The following is a 26,293-nucleotide window of genomic DNA, read 5'->3' as shown; positions in this document are numbered from 1 at the left end:
TAGATTTCTGGGAGGTTTTCAGTTTTAGTCTGTTATGACTAGTTTTGCTAATAGGAACTTTGAGAAGTCTCATTTTATATAACTGATCCCAAATCTAGGGACCCTTCAGTACCAAGGAGAAATGTGATACGTGTTTTCCTGTAGAATGGCTCACCTTCTGGATTTACCTGGCTTCCTCCTCGTTGGTATAGTTGATGTATTCCTCTTTCCTTTTTATTTCCTGCACATTGGAATTTAAATATAAAGACCTGATTGAGTTAAGCATTTTCTTGTTAGGGCACATTGTAGACGACGTGCACCTCATATTATTGCATTGTGTCAGAACACATATAATTGGTTGGACAACAGTTAGTAATGCTAAGGTTGACCACTGGATTAGGGAGATCTTTTCATTAGTCTGATCTTTTCATGGGACAGTTAGGCTAGAACCATTAGCCATCAACCATTAACCTAATTGTTTCTAGAACTAGTCATTTCATTAGGGTTGCAGAATGATAAATTTCTAATTCTCTCGTTCCTTCTGCGTTATAATTGACGTTCTCCTGTAAAACTAAAGCTACTTGGTTACTCTCAAAGATCAATGTTGCAGGAAAAGCAAAAGAAATGCTTAATTTCTTTCTACTTAGTCACCAGTTTTCAAAGTAAAGATTGCTTTTTTTTTTAAAAAATAGATCTTTATTGGAATATAATTGCTTCACAATACTGTGTTAGTTTCTGTTGTACAACAAACGGAATCAGCCATATGCATACATATATCCCCATATCCCCTCCCTCTTGAGCCTCACTCCCACCCTCCCTACCCCACCCCTCTAGGTCATCGCAGAGCTCTGAGCTGATCTCCCTGTGCTATGCGGCTGCTTCCCACTAGCTATCTATTTTATATTTGGTAGTGCATATATGTCGATGCTACTCTCACTTCATCGCAGCTTCTCCCTCCCCTCCCTGTGTCCTCATGTCCATTCGCTATGTCTGTGTCTTTATTCTTGCCCTGCCACTAGGTTCATCAGTACCTTTTTTTTTTTTAAGATTACATATATATGTGTTGGCATATGTGATTTTTCTCTTTCTGACTTACTTCACTCTGTATGACAAACTCTAGGTCCATCCATCTCTCTACAAATAACTCAATTTCGTTTCTTCTTATGGCTGAGTAACATTCCATTGTATATATGTGCCACATCTTCTTTATCCATTCATCTGTCGATGGGCCCTTAGGTTGCTTCCATGTCCTGGCTATTGTAAATAGAGCTGCAATGAACACTGTGGTACATGACTCTTTTTGAATTATGGTTTTCTCTGGGTATGTACCCAGTAGTGGGATTGCTAGGTCATATGGTAGTTCTATTTTTAGTTTTTTAAGGAACCTCCATACTGTTCTCCATAGTGATTGTATCAATTTACATTCCCACCAACAGTGCAGGAGGGTTCCCTTTTCACCACACCCTCTCCAGCATTTATTGTTTTTAGATTTTTTGATAATGGCCATTCTGATTGGTGTGATGTAATACCTCATTGTAGTTTTGATTTGCATTTCTCTAATAATTAGTGATGTTGAGCATCTTTTTTTTTTTTTTTTTTTTTTTTTTTTGCGGTATGCGGGCCTCTCACTGTTGTAGCCTCTCCCGTTGCGGAGCACAGGCTCCGGACGCGCGGGCTCAGCGGCCATGGCTCACGGGCCAAGCCGCTCCGCGGCATGTGGGATCCTCCCGGACCGGGGCACGAACCCGTGTCCCCTGCATTGGCAGGCGGACTCTCAACCACTGCGCCACCAGGGAAGCCCTTGAGCATCTTTTCATGTGCCTCTTGGCCACCTGTATGTCTTCTTTGGTGAAATGTCTATTTAGGTCTTCCACCCATTTTTTAATTGAATTGTTTGTTTTGTTGATATTGAGCTCCATGAGCTGTTTGTATATCTTGGAGATTAATCCCTTGTCTATTGTTTCATTTGCAAAAATATTCTTCCATTCTGGGGGTTGTCTTTTTGTCTTGTTTATGGTTTCCTTTGCTGTGCAAAAGCTTTGAAGTTTAATTAGGTCTCATCTGTTTACTTTTGTTTTTATTTCCATTACTCTAGGAGGTGAGTCAAAAAAGGTCTTGCTGTGGTTTATGTCAAAGAGTGTTCTTCCTGTGTTTTCCTCTAAGGGTTTTATAGTATCTGGTCTTAGGTCTTTAATCCATTTGGAGTTTATTTTTGTGTATGGTGTTAGGGAGTGTTCTAATTCATTCTTTTACATGTAGCTGTCCAGTTTTCCCAGCACCACTTATTGAAGAGGCTGTCTTTTCTCCATCGTATGTTCTTGCCTCCTTTGTCGTAAATTAGGTGACCATAGGTGCATGGGTTTATCTCTGTGCTTTCTATCCTGTACCATTGATCTATATTTCTCTTTTTGTGCCAGTACCATACTGTCTTGATTACTGTAGCTTTGTAGTATAGTTTAAAGTCAGGGAGCCTGATTCTTCCACCTCTGTTTTTCTTTCTCAGGATTGCTTTGGTTAATCGGGGTCTTTTGTGTTTCCATACGAATTGTAAAATTTTTTGTTCTAATTATGTGAAGAATGCCGTTGGAAGTTTGATAGGGATTGCATTGAATCTGTAGATTGCTTTGGGTAGTATAGTCATTTTCACAATATTGATTATTCCAATCCAAGAACATGGTATAATTCTCCATCTGTTTATGTCATCTTTAATTTCTTTCATCAGTGTTTTATACTTTTCTGAGTACAGGTCTTTTGTCTCCTTAGGTAGGTTTATTCCTAGGTATTTTATTCTTTTGGTTGCAATGGTAAATGGGATTGTTTCCTTAATTTCTCTTTCTGATTTTTCATTGTTAGTGTATAGGAATGCCAGAGATTTCTGTGCATTAATTTTGTATCCTGCAACCTTACCAAATTCATTGGTTAGTTCTAGTAGTTTTCTGATGGCATCTTTAGGATTTTCTATAGTATAGTATCATGTCATCTGCAACAGTGAAAGTTTTACTTCTTTTCCAGTTTGTATTCCTTTTATTTCTTTGTCTTCTCTGATTTCCATGGCTAGGGCTTCCCAAACTATGTTGAATAAGAGTGGCGAGAGAGGACACTCTTGTCTCATTCCTGATCTTAGTGGAAATGGTTTCAGTTTTTCACCATTGAGTGTGATTTTGCTGTGGGTTTGCCATATATGGCCTTTATTATGTTGAGGTAGGTTCCCTCTGTGCCCATTTTCTGTGGAGTTTTTATCATAAATGGATGTTGAATTTTGTCAAAAGCTTTTTCTGCCTCTATTGAGATGATTATATGGTTTTTATTCCTTAATTTGTTATATGGTGTATCACATTGATTGATTTGTGTATATTGAAGAACCCTTGCATCCCTGGGATAAATCCACTTGATCATGATGTGTGATCCTTTTAATATGTTGTTGGATTCTGTTTGCTAGTATTTTGTTGAGGATTTTTGGATCTATGTTCATCAGTGATATTGGGCTATAATTTTCTTTTTTTGTGACATCTTTTTCTGGTTTTGGTATCAGGGTGATGGTGGCTTTGTAGAATGAATTTGGGAGTGTTCCTCCCTGTGCTATTTTTTGGAAGAGTTTGAGAAGTATGGGTGTTAGCTCTTCTCTAAATGTTTTATAGAATTCGCCTGTGAAGCCATCTAGTCCTGGACTTTAGTTTGTTGGAAGATTTCTTTTTTTAATTAATTAATCTATTTATTTATTTATTTTGGCTGTGTTGGGTCTTCGTTGCTGTGCTTGGGCTTTCTCTGGTTGCAGCAAGTGGGGGCTACTCTTGCTTGCAGTGTGCAGGCTTCTCATTGCAGTGGCTTCTCTTGTTGTGGAGCACAGGCTCTAGGTGTGGACTTCAGTAGTTGTGGCTCATGGGCTCTAGGCAAGCGGGCTTCAGTATTTGTGGTGCATGGGCTTAGTTGCTCCACAGCATGTGGGGTCTTTCCGGACCAGGGCTTGAACCTGTGTCCCCTGCATTGGCAGGCAGATTCTTAACCACTGCGCTACCAGGGAGGTCCCTGTTGGAAGATTTTTAATTACAGTTTCCGTTTCATTACTTGTGACAGGTCTGTTTATATTTTCTAATTCTTCCTGATTCAGTCTTAGAAAATTGTACCTTTCCAAGAATTTATCCATTTCTTCGTGGTTGTCCATTTTTTTGGCATATAGTTGTTTGTAGTAATCTCTTATAATCCTTTGTATTTCTGCGGTGTCAGTTGTGATTTCTCCTTCTTCATGTCTAATTCTATTCATTTGCATCCTCTCCCTTTTTTTCTTGATGAGTCTGGCTAAGGGTTTATCAATTTGTTTATCTTCTCAAAGAACCAGCTCTTCGTTTTATTGATCTTTGCTATTGTTTTCTTCATGTCTATTTCATTTATTTCTGCTCTGATCTTTATGATTTCTTTCCTTCCACTGACTTTGGGTTTTCTTTGTTCTTCTTTCTCTACTTGCTTTAAGTGTAGGGTTAGATTGTTTATTTGAGATTTTTCTTGTTTCTGGAGGTGAGATTGCATTGCTATAACCTTCCCTCTTAACCTTCCCTTGCTGCGTCCCATAGGTTTTGGGTTGTTGTGTTTTCGTTACCATTTGTTTCTGTGTATTTTTTTATGTCTTCTTTGATTTCTTCAGTGTTTAGTAGTGCAGTGTTTAGCCGCGCAGTGTTTAGCCTCCATGTATTTGTGTTTTTTACAGTTTTTTTCCTGTAATTGATTTCCAATGTCATAGCGTTGTGGTCAGAAAAGATGCTTGATACGATTTCAGTTTTCTTAAATTTTCTAAGGCTTGATTTATGACCCAAGATGTAATCTGTCCTGGAGAATGTTCTGTGTGCACTAGAGAAAAAAGTGTACTTTGCCACTTCTGGGTGGAATGTTCTATAAATATCAATTAAATCTATCTGGTCTGTTGTGTCATTTAAAGCTCTGTTTCCTTATTTTCTGTTTGGATGATCTGTCCATTGGTGTTAGAGGGATGTTAAAGTCCCCTACTATTATTGTGTTACTGTCAATTTCCCCTTTCATGGTTGTTATCATTTGCCTTATGTATTGAGGTGCTCCCCTGTTGGGTGAATGAACATTTATAATTGTTATATCTTCTTGGATTGATCTCTTGATCATTATGTAGTGTCCTTCCTTATTTCTTGTAACAGTCTTTATTTTAAAGTCTGTTTTACCTGATGCGAGTATCGCTACTCCAGCTTTCTTTTGATTTACATTTGCATGGAATGTCTCTTTCCATCCCTTCACTTTCAGTCTGTATGTGTCCCTAGGTCTGAAGTGGGTCTCTTGTAGACAGCATGTATATGGGTCTTGTTTTTTTATCCATTTAGCCACTCTGTGTCTTTTGGTTGGGGAATACAATCTATGTGCATTCAAAGTTATTATCAATATATATGTTCCTATTACCATTTTCTTAATTGTTTTGTGTTTGTTTTTGTGGGTCTTTTTCTTCTCTTGTGTATCCTGACTAGAGAAGTTTCTTTATCATTTGTCATAAAGCTGGTTTGGTGGAATTCTGAATTATCTTAGCATTTGCTTGTGTGAAAAGCTTTTGATTTCCCTGTCAAATCTGAATGAGATCCTTGCTGGGTAGAATAATCTTGGTTATAGGTTTTTCTTCTTCCTCACTTTAAATATATCCTGACACTCTCTTCTGGCCTGCAGAGTTTCTGCTGAAAAAATCAGCTGATAACCTTATGGGTATTCCTTTGTATGTTGTTTTTTGTTTTTCCTTTGATGCTTTTAATATTTTTTCTTTGAATTTGATTTTTGTTAGTTTGATTAATGTGTGTCTTGGTGTGTTTCTCCTAGGGTTTATCCTGTATGGGACCCTCTGTGCTTCCTGGACTATTTCCTTTCCGATGTTAGGGAAGTTTTCCAGTATAATCTCTTCAAATATTGTGTCAGACCCTTTCTTTTTCTCTTCTTCTTCTGGGACCCCTATAATTCGAATGTTGGTGCATTTAGTGTTGTCCCAGAGATCTCTGAGGTTGTCTTCAGTTCTTTTCATTCATTTTTCTTTATTCTGCTCCTTGGCAGTTATTTTTACCATTTTGTCTTCCAGCTCACTTAGTCGTTTTTCTGCCTCCGTTTTTCCAGTATTGTTTTCCTCTAGTGTATTTTTCATTTCAGTAATCGTGCTGTTCATCACTGTTTGTTTGTTCTTTAGTTCTGCTAGATCTTTCTTAAACATTTCTTGTATTTTCTCAGTCTGTGCCTCCATTCTATTTCTGAGATTCTGGATCTATCTGGATCATCCATCTTTCTGGATCATCTTTACTATCATTATCTGAATTCTTTTTCAGGTAGATTGCCTGTTTCCTCTTCATTTATTTGGTCTTGTAGGTTTTTACCTTGCTTCTTCATCTGTAACATTTTTTTGCTGTCTCGTTTTTTTCTTTTCATTTTTTATATGAGTGGGATTGTGTTCCTTACTTACTGGTTGTTTGGCTTGAGACTTCCAACACTGGAGTTTATAGGCTGTAGGGTAGAGCTGTGCCTTGGTGCTGAGATGAGGACCTCTTGGAGACCTCACTCCGATGAATATTCCCTGATGTCTGAGGTTCTCTGTTAGTCCACTGGTTCAGACTCAGAGCTCCCACCACAGGAGCTTCACCCTGATCCCCGGCTCGTAAGCCAAGATCCCACAAGCTGCGTGGGGTGGCAAAAAAAAAAAAGGTGAACAATAACAAAGTAAAAAATAATATTAGACTAGGAAACTAACAGCAGTGTTAGAAAAAATATAAAAATAAAACTACAGATGAAACAAAAAAAAGGAGGAGGTAAAAAGGTGGAAAAGACCTTGGCTGTGGAGGGCAGGGCCTAAGCAAGGGTGAGGTTTGGGCAGTGTGTGGGACCTATGTTTAAGACCCACAGGGCTGGAAAAGGCCTGGGGTAGGGGGACGTAGGGGGGAGCTTAAGCTCAACAGAACAGGAGGGGCTTAGGTGTGCCTCCCGCCTGTGGTCTCAGAGGGCGGAGGACCCACCTGGGAGCCCAGCAGGCTTCCTGGGCTTGAGTGGACAGGGCAGACACCCTCTGCTCCTTTCCCTCTCTTCTGGTCCTGGAGGGCCGGTTCTGCCTGCCTTTCCTGTTCTGTCCCGGCCTCCCTCCTATGCCCCCAGGACCAACCCGTCCTGGAGGGGACCACTGAGGGGCGTAGGACCTCTGAGGGCAGACTTCCCCAGCCATTTGGGCAGGAGAAACGCTGGGCTTGCTCCACCCTGATCCAAGGCCCTGAGGGTCCCTCCAGGCCTGGGAACCCCTCCCACCTCTCAGCCACCCCTGAGAGGCGCTGTTCCTGTCTGGCCTCCACTTCTCTTCCCGCCTCAGTCCCCCCCCATCCTACTTGTTCGCTTGGGGGTTCTTCCCATCTCCTTGGACGTTGGGGTCCCCCACCAGTGTCCGGCAGGTGCTCTAGTTGTTGGGAGATGCAAACTCTGCATCTCCCCACACCTCCAACTTGAAGAGTTGCTTTGAAATCTGCCTCAACAGTGAGATGAATTTTTGGCATTTTTTTCTTTTTATTATCATTTATGCCCTCATAGTTTTTCATAAATGGTGTTTCTGTAATGTTTCCCCACCTCCCTTTTTTCTAAATGCTGAATTTGTTGTCTTAACTTTGACTAATAGGAGTCCCTTCAAGCTGATTCATGTTTCTTTTCTTTTAAACTTTTTAAAAAAACATTATATGTAGAAAATATAGGGCTTCCCTGGTGGTACGGTGGTTAAGAATCGCCTGCCAATGCAGGGGACACAGGGTCGAGCCCTGGTCCAGGAAGATCCCACATGCTGCGGAGCAGCTAAGCCCGTGTGCCACAACTACTGAGCCTGCGCTCTAGAGCCCGTGAGCCATGACTACTGAGCCCGTGTGCCACAACTACTGAAGCCTGCACGCCTAAGGTCCGCGCTCCACAACAAGAGAAGCCGTAGCAGTGAGAAGCCCGTGCACCGCAATGAAAAGTAGCCCCTGCTCACTGCAACCAGAGAAAAACCTGCACGCAGCAACGAAGACCCAACACAGCCAAAAATAAAATAAATAAAATAAAATAAATAAAAATTTGAAAAAAAGGAAATATACATACTATAAGTATACAGCTCCATGAATTTAAAAAAATTGAACACATCTGTATAACAACCATCCAATTGGGAAACAGAATGTTACCCAAAGCACTCCAAAAACCCCTTTATGCCCCCTTCCAGTCATTAACTTTAAAAAGATTGCCCTATTTTCTAGTAGTGTGCATTAGTTGTACCTCTTCCTGTGTGTTATATAAATGGAATGATACAACATGTGCTCTTTTATGTCTTTTTTTTTTCCCCACTCAACATTATGTTTGTGAGAACCTTCTATATTGATGGGTGTAGTTAAGGAACATTCATTCTCATTGTTATGTGTTCTATTGTATGAATATAGTGCAATGTATTTATCCATTTTACTACTGATGGACATTTGGATAGTTTCCAGTTTGGGAATATTTAGGAATAGTGCTTCTCAGATGTATCTTTTGGAAAACGTAAGTTTTCATTTCTTTGGGATATATATCAATGAGTAGTAGTCCTGGTTATAGAGTATGCCTATTATCATCTTTAGTGCATACTGCCAAATGGTTTTCCAAAGTGCTTATACCAGTTGATACTTTCACCAGAACTGTATGAGCTTCCTGGTTGTGTTATTTCCTCTCCAGTGTTTTATATCATTATTTTTTTATTTTAGCCATTTTGTTAGATGTTTAGTGATGTTAAATTGTGGCTTTCATTTGTATTTCTCTGGTAACTATGAAGTTCAGCATTTTTCCAGTGTTTACTGGCCTTTTGTATACTGCCCTCATGAAGTGCCTATTCCAGGTCTTGCTCGTTTTTCTATTGGGTTGACCAGCTTTTTCTTACTGATTTGTTGAATTTCTTTATATATTATGGATGTAGGTCTTTTTATATGTATTGTAACATGTACATATTATATATATATATATATATATATGTATATATATATACACACACATATATATGTCTGATAAATATATTCTCCCAGGCTGTGGGTTACCGTTTCACTCTTTCTAATCGTTTTTGACAAGTAGATATTCTTTTTTTTTTTTTTTTCCTGGCCACATTGCACAGCATGTGGTATCTTGGTTCCCTGACTAGTGATGGAACCCATGCCCCCTGCAGTGGAAGCGCAGAGTCTTAACCACTGGATCACCAGGAAAGTCCCAATGAATAGATATTCTTAATTTTAATATAGTCCAGTTTATAAATATTTTCCTTTATGGTTAGCACTTTGTGTCCTATTTAAGAAATCTTTGCCTGTTCTAAGATCGTAAAGATATTATCCTATGATGATCTGTATGTGTTGGTTAAAAGTAATCTTACATCTTCACTCTTGATTTGACAAAAGCAACAAAATATCTTTTCTCTCAATATAGGAAAGAATTATTCCATATTTACTACGATTGAGACAAGCTAAGGATGAAACTCTTCAGGCTGCAGTCAGAGAAATTTTGGCCTTAATTGGCTACGTGGATCCAGTGAAAGGAAGAGGAATCCGGATTCTCACAATTGATGGTGGAGGAACAAGGTAAGGCTAGAAAAATGATTTTAAAAAAACTTTTTTTTATTGAAGTATAATTGATTTGCAATGTTGCGTTAATTTCTGTTGAAGAGCAAAGTGATTCAGTTATACACATATTCTTTTTTTATATATTCTTTTCCATTATGGTTTATCAAAGATATTGAATATAGTTCTCTGTGCTATACAGTAGGACCTTGTTGTTTATCCATTTTATATATGAAAGCTCACATCTGCTAACCCCAGCCTCCCACTCCATCCTCCCCCAACCCCCTCCCCCTTGGCAACTGCAAGACTGTTCTGTATGTTTGTGAGTCTGTTAGAAAAATTGGTTTTTTAAAACTATAGATCCTAAATATTAAAAATAGAACTACAATATTATCCAACAATTTCACTTCTGGGTGTTTATCCAGAGAAAACAAAACACTAATTTGAAAAGATAAACGTACCTCTAGTGTACTGCAGCATTATTTACAATAACCGTGATATAGAAACAATCTGTGTCCACTCACGGATGAATGGATAAATATGTAATGGATAAAGAATATGTGAGGGATAAGTATACACACACACACACATATAGGTACTACACACAGAAATAATACTCAGCCATAAAAAAGAATGAAATCTTGCCATTTGCGACAGCATGGGTGGAACTTGAGGTTATTGTGCTAAGTGAAGTAAGTCAGACAGGGAAAGACAAATACCATATGATTTCACTCATATGTGGAATCTAAGAAACAAAGCAAACAAAACAAGATAAACCTCAAAGATACAGAGAACATATTGGTGGTTTTCAGTTGGAAGGGGGATTGGAGGGTGGGCGGAATGGGGAAGGGGGTCAAAAGGTACAGATTTCCAGTTATAAAATAAGTAAGTCATGCAGATGTAATGTACAGCATAGGGACTATAGTCAATAATATTGTATTGCAAATTTGAAAGTTGCTATAAAAAGTAAATCTTGAATGTTGTCATGACAGGAAAAAAACGTTATGACTTATAGTGATAGATGGTTAATAGGCTTATTGGACTGATCATTTTGCAATGCATACAAATGTTGAACCCTTATGTTGTACACATGAAACTAACACAATGTCATATGCAATTACACTTCAAAAAAAAACTATACATCTAGTTCAGTTGTAGGAATTTTTTAAGCTGATTCAGTGTATTTATATCATTATAAAGTCAAATTTTTAAAATAAAACATGAAATCGTTTTTCTTAATTTATTAACTTATAAGTCTAAGACCTTATTTTGAACATGTACCTGAATTTCCTTTGTTTGTTTGTTTTTTTCTTAATATCTTTATTGGAGTATAATTACTTTACAATGGTGTGTTAGCTTCTGCTATATAACAGTGAATCAACTATACATATACATACATCCCCATATCTCCAACCTCTTGTGTCTCCCTGGCACCCTCCCTATCCCACCCCTCTAGGTGGTCACAAAGCACCAAGCTGATCTCCCTGTGCTATGCAGCTGCTTCCCACTAGCTATCTATTTTACATGTGGTAGTGTATATATGTCCATGCCACTCTCTCACTTCATCCCAGCTTACCCTTCCCACTCCCCATGTCCTCAAGTCCATTCTCTACATCTGCGTCTTTATTCCTGTCCTGCCCCTAGGTTCTTTAGAACCTTTTTTTTTTTTTTTTTTTAGATTCCATATATATGTGTTAGCATACGGTATTTGTTTTTCTCTTTCTGACTTACTTCAATCTGTATGACAGACTCTAGGTCCATCCACCTCACTACAAATAATTCAATTTCATTTCTTTTTATGGCTGAGTAACATTCCATTGTATATATGTGCCACATCTTCTTTATCCATTCATCTGTCAATGGACATTTAGGTTGGTTCCATGTCCAGGCTATTGTAAATAGTGCTGTAATGAACACTGTGGTACATGACTCTTTGAACTATGTTTTTTTCAGGGTATATGCCCAGTAGTGGGATTGCTGGGTCATATGGTAGTTCTATATATAGTTTTTCAAAGAACCTCCATACTGTTCTCCATAGTGGCTGTATTAATTTACATTCCTACCAACAGTGCAAGAGGGTTCCCTTTCCTCCACACCCTCTCCAGCATTTATTGTTTGTAGAGTTTTTGATAATGGCCATTCTGACTGGTGTGTGGTGTTACCTCATTATAGGTTTGATTTGCATTTCTCTAATGATTAGTGATGTTGAGCATCCTTTCATGTGTTTATTGGCAATCTGTATATCTTCCTTGGAGAAATGTCTATTTAGGTCTTCTGCCCATTTTTGGATTGGGTTTTTTGTTTTTTTGCTATTGAGCTGTATGAGCTGCTTATCAGTTGCTTCATTTGCAAATATTTTCTCCTATACTGAGGGTTGTCTTTTCTTCTTCTTTTTTTTTTTTTTTTTTGCGGTATGTGGGCCTCTCACTGTTGTGGCCTCTCCCGTTGCAGAGCACAGGCTCCGGACACGCAGGCTCAGCAGCCATGGCTCACGGGCCCAGCTGCTCCGCGGCATGTGGGATCTTCCCGGACCGGGGCACGAACCCGTGTCCCCTGCATCGGCAGGCAGACTCTCAACCACTGCGCCACCAGGGAAGCCCCTGTCTTTTCTTCTTGTTTATGGTTTCCTTTTCTGTGCAAAAGCTTTTAAGTTTCATTAGGTCCCATTTGTTTATTTTTGTTTTTATTTCCATTTCTCTAGGAGGTGGGTCAAAAAAGATCTTGCTGTGATTTACGTCATAAAGTGTTCTGCCTATGTTTTCCTCTAAGAGTTTTCTAGTGTCTGGCCTTACATTTAGGTCTTTACTCCATTTTGAGTTTATTTTTGTGTATGGTGTTAGGGAGTGTTCTAATTTCATTCTTCTACATGTAGCTGTCCAGTTTTCCCAGCACCACTTATTGAAGAGGCTGTCTTTTCTCCATTATGTATTCTTGGCTCCTTTGTCAAAAATAAAGTGACCATATTTTTATGGTGGGTTTATCTCTGGGCTTTTTATCCTGTTCCATTGATCTATATTTCTGTTTTTGTGCGAGTACCATACTGTCTTGATTACTGTAGCTTTGTAGTATAGTCTGATGTCCAGGAGCCTGATTCCTCCAGCTCCATTTTTCTTTCTCAGTATTGCTTTGGCTCTTCCGGGTCTTTTTTGTTTCCATACAAATTGTGAAATTTCTTGTTCTAGTTCTGTGAAAAATGCCATTGGTACTTTGATAAGGATTGCATTGAATCTGTAGATTGCTTTGGGTAGTATAGTCATTTTCACGATGTTGATTCTTCCAATCCAAGAACATGGTATATCTCTCCATCTGTTGGTATTATCTTTAATTTCTTTAATCAGTGTCTTATGGTTTTCTGCATACAGGTCTTTTGTCTCCTTAGGTAGGTTTATTCCTAGGTATTTTATTTTTTTTGTTGCAGTGGCAAATGAGAGTGTTTGCATAATTCCTCTTTCATATTTTTCATCATTAGTGTATAGGAATACAAGAGATTTCTGTGCATTAATTTTGTATCCTACTACTTTACCAAATTTGTTGAATAGCTCTAGTAGTTTTCTGGTAGCATCTTTAGGATTCTCTGTGTATAGTATCATGTCATGTGCAAAGAGTGACAGCTTTACTTCTTCTTTTCCGATTTGTATTCCTTTTATTTCTTTTTCTTCCCTGATTGCTGTGTCTAAAACTTCCAAAACTATGTTGAATAATAGTGGTGAGAGTGGACAACCTTGTCTTGTTCCTGATCTTAGAGGAAATGGTTTCAGTTTTTCACCATTGAGAACAGTGTTGGCTGTGGGTTTGTCATATATGGTCTTTATTATGTTGAGGTAAGTTCCCTCTATGCCTACTTTCTGGAGGGTTTTTATCATAAATTGGTGTTGAATTTTGTCAAAAGCTTTTTCTGCATCTATTGAGGTGATCATGTTTTTTCTCCTTCAGTTTGTTAATATGGTTTGTCACATTGATTGATTTGCGTATATTGAAGAATCCTTGCATTTCTGGGATAAACCCCACTTGATCATGGTGTATGATCCTTTTAATGTACTGTTGGATTCTGTTTGCTAGTATTTTGTTGAGGATTTTTGTATCTATGCACATCAGTGATATTGGCCTGTAGTTTTCTTTCTTTGTGACATCTTTGTCTGGTTTTGGTATCAGTGTGATGGTGGCCTTGTAGAATGAGTTTGGGAGTGTTCCTCCCTCTGCTATATTTTGGAAGAGTTTGAGAAGGATAGGTGTTAGCTCTTCTGTAAAGGTTTGATAGAATTCGCCTGTGAAGCCATCTGGTCCTGGTCTTTTGTTTGTTGGAAGATTTTTAATCACAGTCTCAGTTTTAGTGCCTGTTTATATTTTCTGTTTCTTCCTGGTTTAGTCTTGGAAGGTTGTGCTTTTCTAAGAATTTGTCCATTTCTTCCAGGTTGTCCATTTTATTGGCGCGTAGTTGCTTGTAGTAATCTCTCAGGATCCTTTGTATTTCTGCAGTGTCAGTTGTTACTTCTCCTTTTTCATTTCTAATTCTATTGATTTGAGTCTTCTCCCTTTTTTTCTTGATGAGTCTGGCTAATGGTTTATCTTTTTTTTTTTTTTTTTTTTTTTTTGCTGTACATGGGTCTCTCGCTGCTGTGGCCCCTCCCGTTGCGGAGCATAGGCTCCATACGTGCAGGCTCAGTGGCCGTGGCTCATGGGCCCAGCCGCTCCGCGGCATGCGGGATCCTCCCGGACCGGGGCAGGAACCTGCGTCCCCTGCATCAGCAGGCGAACTCTCAACCACTGTGCCACCAGGGAAGCCCCGGTTTATCAATTTTGTTCATCTTCTCAAAGAACCAGCTTTTAGTTTTATTGATCTTTGGTATTGTTTCCTTCATTTTCATTTATTTCTGCTCTGATCTTTATAACTTCTTTCCTTCTGCTAACTTTGGGGTTTTTTTGTTCTTCTTTCTCTAATTGCTTTAGGTGTAAGATTAGGTTGTTTATTTGAGATGTTTCTTGTTTCCTGAGGTGGGATTGTATTGCTATAAACTTCCTTCTTAGAACTGCTTTTGTTGCATCCCATACGTTTTGGGTCATCGTGTTTTCATTGTCGTTTGTTTCTAGGTATTTTTTGATTTCCTCTTTGATTTCTTCAGTGATCGCTTGGTTATTTAGTAGTATATTGTTTAGCCTCCATGTGTTTGTATTTTTTACAGATTTTTTTCCTGTAGATATCTAGTCTCATAACGTTGTGGTCGGAAAAGACACTTGATACGATTTCAATTTTCTTAAATTTACCAAGGCTTGATTTGTGACCCAAGATATGATCTATCCTGGAGAATGTTCCATGAGCACTTGAGAAGAAAATGTATTCTGTTGTTTTTGGATGGAATGTCCTATAAATATCGATTAAGTCCATCTTGTTTAATGTATCATTTAAAGCTTGTGTTTCCTTATTTATTTTCATTTTGGATGATCTGTCCATTGGTGAAAGTGGGTTGTTAAAGTCTGCTACCATAATTGTGTTACTGTTGATTTCCCCTTTTATGGCTGTTAGCATTTGCCTTATGTATTGAGGTGCTCCTATGTTTGGTGCATAAATACTTACAATTGTTATATCTTCTTCTTGGTTTGATCCCTTGATCTTTATGTAGTGTTCTTCTTTGTCTCTTGTTATAGTCTTTATTTTAAAGTCTGTTTTGTCTGATAGGAGAATTTTTGCTCCAGCTTTCTTTTCATTTCCATTTGCATGGAATATCTTTTTCCATCCCTCACTTTCAGTCTGTATGTGTCCCTAGATCTGAAGTGGGTCTCTTGTAGACAGCATATATATGGGTCTTGTTTTTGTATCCATTCAGCCAGCCTGTGTCTTTTGGTTGGAGCATTTAATCCATTTACATTTAAGGTAATTATCAATATGTATGTGCCTGTTAACATTTTGTTACTTGTTTTGGGTTTATTATTGTAGGTCTTTTCCTTCTCTTGTGTTTCCAGCCTACGGAAGTTCCTTTAGCGTTTGTTGTAAAGCTGGTTTGGTGGTGCTGAATTCTCTTAGCTTTTGCTTGTCTGTAAAGGTTTTAATTTCTCTGTTAAATCTGAATGAGATCCTTGCTGGGTAGAGTAATCTTGGTTGTAGGTTTTTCCCTTTCATCACTTAAAATATGTCGTGCCATTCCCTTCTCGTTGCAGAGTTTCTGCTGAAAGTCAGCTGTTAACCTTATGGGGTTTCCTTTGTATGTTATTTGTTGTTCTTCACTTGCTGCTTTTAATATTTTTTCTTTGTATTTAATTTTTTTTAGTTTGATTAATATGTGTCTTGGCGTGTTTTTCCTTGGATTTATCCTGTATGGGACTCTCTGTGCTTCCTGGACTTGATTGACTATTTCCTTTCCCATATTAGGGAAGTTTTCAACTATCATCTCCTGAGATATTTTCTCAGTCCCTTTCTTTTTCTCTTCTTCCTCTGACACCCCTGTAATTTGAATGTTGGTGCATTTAATGTTATCCCAGAGGTCTCTGAGACTGTCCTCTATTCTTTTCATTCTTTTTTCTTTATTCTGGTCTACAGTAGTTATTTCCAGTATTTTATTTTCCAGGTCACTTTTCCGTTTTTCTACCTCAGTTATTCTGCTATTGATTCCTTCTAGAGAATTTTTAGTTTCATTTATTGTGTTGTTCATCGTTGTTTGTTTCCTCTTTAGTTCTTCTGGTTCCTTGTTATACATTTCTTGTATTTTCTCCATTCTATTTCCAAGATTTTGGATCATCTTTAGTATCATTACTCTGAATTCTTTTTCAGATAGACTGCCTATTTCCTCTTCATTTGTTTGGTCTGGTTTGTTTTTACCTTGCTCCTTCATCTGCTGTGTGTTTCTGTATCTTTTCATTTTGCTTAACTTTCTGCGTTTGTGGTCCCCTTTTCGCAGGCTGCAGGTTCGTAGTTCCCATTGTTTTTGGTGTCTGCCCCCAAGTGGCTTAGGTTGGTTCAGTGGGTTGTGTAGCCTTCCTGGTGGAGCGCACTGGTGCCTATGTTCTGGTGGATGAGTCTGGGTCTTGTCTTTCTGCTGGGCAGGACCACGCCCAGTGATGTGTTTTGGGATGTCTGTGACCTTATTATGATTTTAGGCAGTCTCTCTGCTAATGGGTGGGGTTGTGTTCCTGTCTTGTAGTCGTTTGGCGTAGGGTGTCCAGCACTGTAGCTTGCTGGTTGTTGGGTGGAGCTGGGTCTTAGTGTTGAGATGGAGCTCTCTGGGAGAACTTTCGTCGTTTGATACTACGTTGAGCCGTGAGGTCTCCAGCTGACCAATGTCCTGAACTCGGCTCTCCCACCTCAGAGGCACAGGCCTGACACCCGGCCGGAGCACCAAGACCCTGTCAGCCACACGGATACTGTTGTCCTAAAACGAACAGACTCTCAGTTTTATTTCTCCAGCTAATATGGGTTTCTTCTGGATCAGAAGAGAACTAAATTTCTGGATCTATAACCATGAGGAGCCATGAACAAATCCCCTTCCTCTGATTTTAATGTGACCTAGTATTTATATTTTGGTTTGGTCTTTTCAGACGTTTTCGGTAGTTTAGGACAGTTTATCAACCGTGATTCTCTTAAAATCTTGGCAGTGTTCTGTAATATTAGTTTTCTTTTATTGTATTTATCTTACCCATATGTATCAGTCAACTAGTAATAAAGTGATTGTTAGAAAAGGAGCCTATGGCAGTAACTTCCTGACTCCCTACATCTCACAGATGCCAAGCTCAGAAGGAGATAATTTCGCCATTAGGCTCCCTTCTTACTAATCGCAGTCCATCCATGCTTCCTATTCGGTCTTAGTTTGTCTAGTTCCTTATTTGTTGGTTAGATGCTTTGGCTTCATTTCATGAACCTTTCCCCCTAAAATTTCTAGCTTGTGTTGCAGTTCCCTGCCATGTCTGCTCCTCCCTTAAGAGACAGCAACTAGAAAAACAAAAATGTATTATTGAGTAATTATCGGTGCTATGAAGAAGTGTAAAGCAAAGTAAAGGGATAGAGAGTAACAGTAACACTCTAAAGAGTGATCATGGCTATGAGCTTTTGAAAAAATAATGGTCGAGAAGAGATCTGAAATAAGAACATGGAATAAGATTCAAATGTCTGTTTAGAGTGAGGGAGCTATATAGTGAAAAGAGATCTGTGATCAGTAAGTAATACTTGGTTTCATAGAATAGGGGTTTTATTTATCATACAGGGAGGAAATTAGAGTGAAGATATTTGGGAAAATCTAGAGGCTGGTTAGGATGAAGGCGGGGTTAGATCAGTGATTCTGCACTGGAGGTGATTTTGCCCTCTAGAGAATATTTGTCTGTGTCTGGAGACATTTTCAGTTGTGACAGTTGGGGGATTGCTACTTACATTTAGTGAGGAGAGGACAGTTGTGCTAAATATCCTGCAATGCCTAGGACAGTCCCTACAACAAAAGATTACCTGGCCCAAAATGTCAGTGGTGTTGCTGTTGGGAAACCTCGGTTTAGGGGACTATGAGAAAGCAGCCAGAATGGGAAATCGGTATTGACAGAAGTAAGGTAAGAAGGCTCGTGAGAAAAGAACCCATATCTTAACATTTCTTTTGTCTACGAGAGCCTGGTAGAGTGTTAGGCATGTAGAATCAACCTAACACTAATATTTATTTTTAAATTTGTCCTGAATTAATTTACAAATACTGCATTTTAAAATAGTTTCCTTCTGGCTTATACAAGTGAAACTTGGGAGGAAAAAAAAAGAAAAATATAAAGAAAAACAAACCAAACAAAACAATCATAGCTCACAATTCCAAGGTTATTTTTGCTATTTTGATTTATTTCTTCAAATATTTTTTTCTGTTTGAATATATACATGTGCATGTTTTATTTCCTTTTCATAAGATAATGGAGGGCACACTGTTAAATATATTCTATCTAGCATGATCTTTAATTCTTCATGTCTCACATTAAAAATACATTGAATTCACAGTGTATCGCCCTCATAAGCCATCTTTTCTTCTCTGACCGCTCTTCAAATCCACATTACTTCTGGCAATTAAAAACAAAATCTGTATCTTTCGTTTTCTATGAAAACGTCTTAACGATGTTTTCTAGTAACTTTGTGCTCGTAGTATCAAAGCACAATTTGACACTCTAAATTTTATTTTGTGGTGCCTCACTAATACTGTGTTCTCTGCTCCACACCTTGTATTGGGATTAGAACTTTTCATTATGTCTGTATATCCCCCAGTATTAAGGATTTTCCAGCACCTCCTAGGCTGTTTCATCTTTCACATTCCATCATGAAGCTACTTGCTGCCTTTGGCAAGAGTCCAGAAATGAACAAAGTCAGCACATAAATGAATACATTCTTAGTGCAAAGCCTTGTTTTGAGGTAGTTGAAAGTTTTTAAAAATGAATAAATAAAAGAAAGCTTAAAAGTATGACTAGTAAAATACATGAAACGTATAGAAGCACAGGTAACCGACCACATTGCTAAGTGGAGAAACCCAGTACATGGCACCCCAAAACTGGCGAGTGGAAGTTTGAAGGAATTTCCACAGTTGGAGTGTTTGATAAAATATTTTACGTTGCCATATCTTTGTTGTCTTATTTAAAGAGATACTAGTGTAAATTCAAAATGTGGTGCCATGACACAGGTTTTGGTTTTTTTTTGCGGTACGCGGGCCTCTCACTGTCGTGGCCTCCTGTTGCGGAGCACAGGCTCCGGACGCACAGGCTCAGCGGCCATGGCTCACGGGCCCATCCGCTCTGCGGCATGTGGGATCTTCCCGGACCGGGGCACGAACCCGTGTCCCCTGCATCGGCAGGCAGACTCTCAACCACTGCGCCACCAGGGAAGCCCCATGACACAGGTTTTAATACCATTATTTAGATACAGATTTTCAAAAGCGATCCAGAAACCTTCGTCAGTTTTAACTGATGATAATTTATATTATTGGTTTTCATGTTAGCATATAAGCTAGGAAAACAAAGATTGTTTTATTCAATAGTTTAACTTTCCTTAAAACAAGAATTTTCATTTTTGCCTTTTATTTTTCCTACAGGGGTGTGGTTGCTCTTCAGACCCTACGAAAATTAGTTGAACTTACTCAGAAGCCAATTCATCAACTCTTTGATTACATTTGCGGTGTAAGCACAGGTGATTGTTATTATCGTGTGGAAGTGGTGCATCCCAGCAGTGCATTATGAAAAATAATATTAAGCACTCAAGTTTAAGATCCTGGTCATTTCCTGAAATGATGGATGTTAGTTTCATGTTTTGATGATGAATAGACCTTTGATTTGCTTAATGAACTTTTTAAAATGTTTATTGGGAATAAGTTAATATTCAGAAGTAGATTTTAGCATGCTTTTCTAATATGGTTTAAATAAGCCACAGTGACAAGTATAAATTATGAATTATCACCTTATGGTATAGTCACCTGAAGGAAAGTAGGAAAGTGATAGGTGCTCAAATTGTGCTTGAACAAACGGAACATTAAGGATGGATACGATTTTACTTTCTTTTGAAAGGTATCCCTCTGTGAGGAAATTGCTTCTTATATCTTTTTTTATCTGGTTGTTTGAAACCAAACGGATAAATGTGAGAATCTATGTTTTTTAAAAGCTTTTTAATATTGCTAGTTGATGTACATTCAAAATTCTAGTTTCATGCTTGTATAGAAGAAATTGGCAACTTAGAATATGATTGCTTCTGAATAATTTTCTAGTTTTCACTGACTCACCAACAGATAAATTTTTGTTTTGCTTTCTGTTTGTTTTGTTTTTCTGTTTCTTACATCAACTTTCTCACCCATGCATCACCCCCATCCTCCAGGGTGTACATGAAGCCTCTCAGGGTACCTATAGCTATTGCTTACCTCCCAGGTAACACTCAAGGACTGTTAGCATTGCAGATCCCTGCTGTACATTTTACTATTTGGCCTGATAATTTCTCACTTTACATTAGTTTATCTTCATGGACTTTTCTATTTTTTCTCATTCTTTGGAATTATAATAGTAGACCTAAAGACTACCAGCAACAAAATCAAATGATTTCTCTACATTATCTGTGTCAGGTATGACAGATATTCCCAAAGGGCATGTGAATTGATGCTCCATTATGAAAACTAAATGAGAGCAGTTGTAGGGATAATTCACAAGTATAAGGAATCGGTGATTACTTTGATGTTCCACTGAACAATGATTCCTCAAGATGATAATAGATTTGGGAAAGGTTGGGTTAGAGAAAGTTAAAACAGGTTTCTTTACGGAGGGACTTCTGAGATCTTCTAGTGTATTAAAAATGCCTTGTGACTCTCAGGATAGGAAAATAATACGTATATCCCCAATTGATATAACTATGGAAATTTTTCTTAAAGAGACCTTCACAGTGCAAGTGTTCTTGGTATTTTTTCCCGGAGCTGTTACCCTGGCCATTTCTGTTAAATTTTGGAATGGTCCTAGCCATTTAAACCTTTAAACATATCTACAAGCTAACTTCTTGCTTTGGCACCATTTTTAGTAGGTGGGTGCTTAATGAAGAGAATTTTAAACCAGAGATTCATCTACCGAGTAGAGTATTTGTTAATGTAATATGTACGTTTCTGCACTTATCACAATATATCTTTTCCATTGTGTCTTCTAGCTTACTTTAACTTTAACTTATAATATAGTGCTTATAATTTTCCTTTCTTTTAACCATTTTGTATATTCTAATGTAGAAATTTTGTTTGCACATTTAGTGTTCGTTTGTTTGTTTTGGCTGCATTGGGTCTTACTTGCGACCCATGGGATCTTAGTTGCGGCATGCATGCTCTTCATTGTGGCATGCGGGCTTCTCTCTAGTTGTGGCGTGCAGGCTCAGTAGCTGCAGTGTACAGGCTCTCTAGTTGTGGCACGCGGGCTCTAGAGCACACAGGCTTAGTTGGCCCGCAACATGTGTGATCTTTGTTCCCTTACCAGGGCTCGAACGCATGTCCCCTACATTGGAAGGTGGTATCTTAACCACTGGACCACCAGGGAAGTCCCTGCACATTAGTTTTTATAAAGTTAAAAATATATATTTAGTTTAAAGGTAATGTCCTTAACCATTCAATAAAATTCAGTTTTTTAATATCTGTTCATCTTTATAGTAGCTCTTCTTAAAAGCAACTTAATTTTTTTGACAAGTTATTTCTTGTGTTAATTAAACATTTTCTGCAAATTGATAAGTAACAATTTTTATCATATAGTTATGCCATACAATGTATTTTAAAACAAGCTGACTTATCTTTTACTAGAATAAGACTAAGAATAATAAAATACATAAAATATTTAAAATACATTATAATAGTGATTTCCTGTTTTTTACTTTGTTCATTATCTTAATGTAAGCAGTGATACTCTACAGGTCTTCGCCCTTACCACCCTCTCCCTGTCACTCAAAGCGTTCTTCTCCCCTTTTCCTCTTTAGTTCAGGGCTAGGCCAGCTAGGTACACTAGGTGGCAGTGTGTCCTATCAAGTGCAGCTAGGGTATGCAGTCAGCTATTTAAAAAGACATCCCAGAGACCTAATGTCTTTATTTATTACATTGGTTCCCAGGACCAACCTGAAGGAGTAATCATTTTAATGAATTGGTAAGTTGTCAAATATACTGTATTCTCTGACTAAAACTAAGGAATTTATTAAGGTTAGAGAGGACATTGTCTACCACGGTATCTTAATTATATATTATTTAATTTAATGCAAAACAACACGTTTTTATATATTTTTAAATTATCATCATCATCAGTGGTTAGTATTTATTGAATCCTCATTGAGGCCTGGTAATGCCCTTTACGTGTGTTATCCCAGTGTTATAAGAACATGTAAATTTTAGTTGCTGTTATTATCCTTATTTTATAGATGAAGAAAATTGGGGCTCTGGGAGGTTAAGTAGTTTGTCTCAGGTGACACAGTTAAAAAGTATCAAAGCTAGAATTTTAACCAAGTCTGTGACTCAGGAGATCTTATAAGTACTATAATGGCAGTGCTGATAAAAACTAAGGATTCTTTCTTTCAGGTGCTATATTAGCATTCATGTTGGGATTGTTTCATATGCCCCTGGATGAATGTGAGGAACTTTATCGAAAATTGGGGTCAGATGTGTTTTCACAAAATGTCATTGTTGGAACAGTCAAAATGAGTTGGAGCCATGCATTTTATGACAGTCAAACATGGGAAAACATTCTTAAGTAAGTTGTACTTATTCTTTTTATTTTTTTGAGATTAATTTGTGCTTTTATTTGCCAGTATAACTACAGTAGGCTGCAAATTTTTTTAATCTAAAAAGTAGATTTTACATCACAATCCAACAAACACACACATATATAATATGTATACATATATAAAAGTAAAACAAAAGTTTAGCCAAAAATGTCTACCGCGAGTGTTAATTCTTTAAGACTTTTTTTTTTAACCAAGGCTGAACTGCACTGACACATTGTAATCACCAAAGTCCCTAGTTAATCTTAGGGTTCACTTTATAAAGTGAACAGTGTTGCACGTTCTATGGCTTTGGACAAAAGTATGATGACATAAAATCATTATAATGTCATACAAAGTATTTTCACTGCTCATAAAGACTTCTGTACTATATGTATTCATCTCCCCTCTCCCCCCAAACTCCTGGCAGCCATTGATCTTTTTATTGTCTCCATTGTTTTGCCTTTTCCAGAATGGCATATAGTTGGAATCTGTTTTTCTTTTTTCCTTGAAGAGAGGGGTTCAAAGCCTTTATGTCTATAAGACCACTCATGGCTCACACACACATGAACCAGACAGGCTCTAGGTGGCAAACTCCCCCACTAAATACCGTAGCTTTCCTTCCAGTACTGAGCCCTGTCCCACTGGTCCTGCGCAGCAGCCACGTGGAGGTGCAGGGGAACACGTGTTGGGTATTTGTTCATAGGAAGGCCGCAAGTTTTGTGCCCCTTGTCCTAATGAACCCAGATTCCTGTCAGATGTGTTGTAAACAAGCCATTTATTCACACCCCCTGCTCTGAGCACACGCCATGTACTTATTCTTCTTAAAAATGTCTTGATTTATATTTGAACAATGCAGAAAAATATAAAGAAGAATACTAAATTATTGATCGCACTAATTAAAGATAACTACTGTTTTGGTGAATTGTATTCTTTTCACTGTTTTCTTGGGTTCACATGTTTGAGATTTGCATGTAAAAGTTGCAATTGTCTTTTAAAAAATTGAGACCATATTGTATATAGGACATGTTTGCACCTGTTGTTTTTCCTTAACTTACAGTTGCCCCTAGGTATCGGTGAGGGATTGGTGCCAGGACCTCTGAGAGTACCAAAATCCACAGGTTCTCAAGGGCCTTATTTAAAATGATGTAGTAGTATTCGTCTTTCTCAAGTCATTAACAAATATTCTTCTAAAAGATTTAATAATTTTTAAACATATTCTTCCAAAATATTACAAAGCTGTTATACTCACCTTCTAAAAATATAAGCATAAAATAGAAACTTAAAATCACCCATTATCTTGTTTAGAGCTGTAGACTTTGCAGTATGTTTTCTTCTAATTTTTTTTCCCTAGACTGTGTACATTTTCGTATATGTTTCATATGGTGGAAATTATATTGTAGTTATAATTTTCTATCTTTTCCCCTTTTTCAACTTTATGAAAATGTCTTGACAAATTTTCATAAGACTGCACTGTATTCTGCAGTGCCATATTTTCTTAACTGTTTATATTTGGGACATTTATGTTATTTCTGATTTTTTGTGATCCTGAACAATGATATGGTAGGAAAATTTACATTTCTGCCCATACTTCAGAATGTATCGGTAGGTCAGTTTATAAGAAGCATAATTATTGGGTCAATGTTGATGGCTTTTAAAAATAATCATTATAGGGCTTCCCTGGTAGTGCAGTGGTTGAGAGTCCATCTGCCGATGTAGGGGACACGGGTTCGTGCCCCGGTCCGGGAAGATCCCACATGCCGTGGAGTGGCTGGGCCCGTGAGCCATGGCTGCTGAGTCTGTGCATCCGGAGTCTGTGCTCCGCAATGGGAGAGGCCACAACAGTGAGAGGCCAGCATACCGCAAAAAAAAAAAAAAAAAAAAAATCATTATATAGGAAATAGAGAATATGTAAAGAAAACAGTGAAAATAGCTTATAATCCTACCAAGAACAAAAGCACTATTAACATGGTGATGTACATTTTTCTGGAATTTCTTGGAGATAAATAAGTATATGTGTATGTGAGGTTGTGAATGTGCATTTGTATTCATCCCCTTCACAAAATTAGGATGATAATGCACGTGTAGTTTTGTATCTTGCATTTTCACTTAGCATTTTATCGTGATTGGTTTCCTATGTTGTTAAATATTTTTTGAGATAATTTTCTTTTTAACTTTCTTTGGTTGCGTTGGGTCTTAGTTGCGGCAGGCAGGCTCCTTAGTTGCAGCTCTCTGGCTCCTTTACTCACGGCACGTGGGCTCCTTAGTTGCAGCAGGCAGGCTCCTTAGTTGTGGCATGCAAACTCTTAGTTGCAGCATGCATGTGGGATCTAGTTCCCTGACCAGGGATCAAACCTGGGCCCCCTGCCTTGGGAGCACGGAGTCTTAACCACTGCACCATGAGGGAACTCCCTTGAGATGTGTTTTAATGGTTGTTCGCTATCCATTTTATGGATGTACTATTTTTTATTTAACAAATTCCCTAGTGGAAAAAGAGATATTCAGATATTCAGATATTTTTCCTGTTCAAAATAAAGTTTAGGTGGATATCTTACATCTCTGGTTATATATTTAAGGTAAACTTCTTGAGTGAAATTTTGGGTCAGAAAGTATACATGTTTTAAGAAATCATTTTTTAGATAGATAGATGTATATACCTGAATTGTTCTTCCACACAGTTGTCCCAGCTTACCCACCAACATCAGTTTGTGTTTCCATTTCATGAAATACTTATGAACACCAAACATTTTAATTTTTTGAACTTTGTCAGTTTGAGAGATTTTTAAACTGTTGTTTACAGTTTGCATCACTTTGGTTATTGATGAGTTTGAACATTTTTTGTTCTTTTATTTATTTCTTTTTTGTGTGTGAATTTCAAGAGCATAATATTTGCTCATTTTCCTACCAGGGCATTGCTCACTATATTGCAAATGTATTAACCGTTTGTTGATATATTGAAAACATGCTTTTTAGGTAAAAACATTTTTTTAATGTGTAGGAGTTTGAAGTCTTCATTTGTCAGATCTTTTCCTTTAATTTCGAACTTTGCTTTAATATTTAGAAAGTCTTTCCTACCTTGAAATCAGGTAAATCTTTATATTATTTTCTAGTCCAAAGGCTTAATTACATTTTTTTTTAGGTCATAATTAAGTCTCATGATTCTGTGGTTTGACTGGACATTTCTTCTGGTCTTGTCTAAACTCACTCATGGTTACTGGCAGCCAGCAGGCAGCTCAGCTGAGATGGCTGGGACAGCTGGTCTCTCTTGTCCTGGGCTTCATCCCATCATGGTGGTCTCAGAGTTCCAGTTAGGGCAAGCCTCAGTGCTTGAGGACTTACCAAGCCTCAGTTTAGTGGCATATTTGCTGATGTCCCATTGACCAAAGCCACTCAAACACAGGGTCTGTGTGGAAAGAGACTGTATACAAGGGTATGGAAATCAGCAAGTGTGATTCAGTGGGGGCCTTGTTGTTATGCTTTACCATGCCCACTCCCTGGCCCTTTTTGTCATTTTTTTTCTTTCATTGTTTATTGAGAACATTTTAATATTTTTTCCTGTGATAAT

General features: G+C 37.9%; 1 protein-coding gene across 2 annotated transcripts in view; it reads left to right on the top strand.

Moving 5' to 3' along the window:
• PNPLA8 (patatin like domain 8, phospholipase A2) overlaps positions 1 to 26,293 on the top strand; it is a 139,659-nt gene that overhangs the window by 87,738 nt on the left and 25,628 nt on the right. For both annotated transcript variants that reach the window (XM_082633103.1, XM_082633102.1), the window contains exons 4-6: positions 9,409 to 9,560; positions 19,568 to 19,662; positions 22,547 to 22,718. In XM_082633103.1, the coding sequence (XP_082489229.1) occupies positions 9,409 to 9,560; positions 19,568 to 19,662; positions 22,547 to 22,718 (419 nt within the window). The remainder of the gene's footprint in view (positions 1 to 9,408; positions 9,561 to 19,567; positions 19,663 to 22,546; positions 22,719 to 26,293) is intronic.

The sequence above is a fragment of the Mesoplodon mirus genome (genome assembly GCF_964341445.2).
Source record: "Mesoplodon mirus genome assembly, chromosome: 9".
In the NCBI taxonomy this organism is placed as follows: domain Eukaryota; kingdom Metazoa; phylum Chordata; class Mammalia; order Artiodactyla; family Ziphiidae; genus Mesoplodon; species Mesoplodon mirus.
This window is presented reverse-complemented; position numbering and strand designations above follow the sequence as displayed.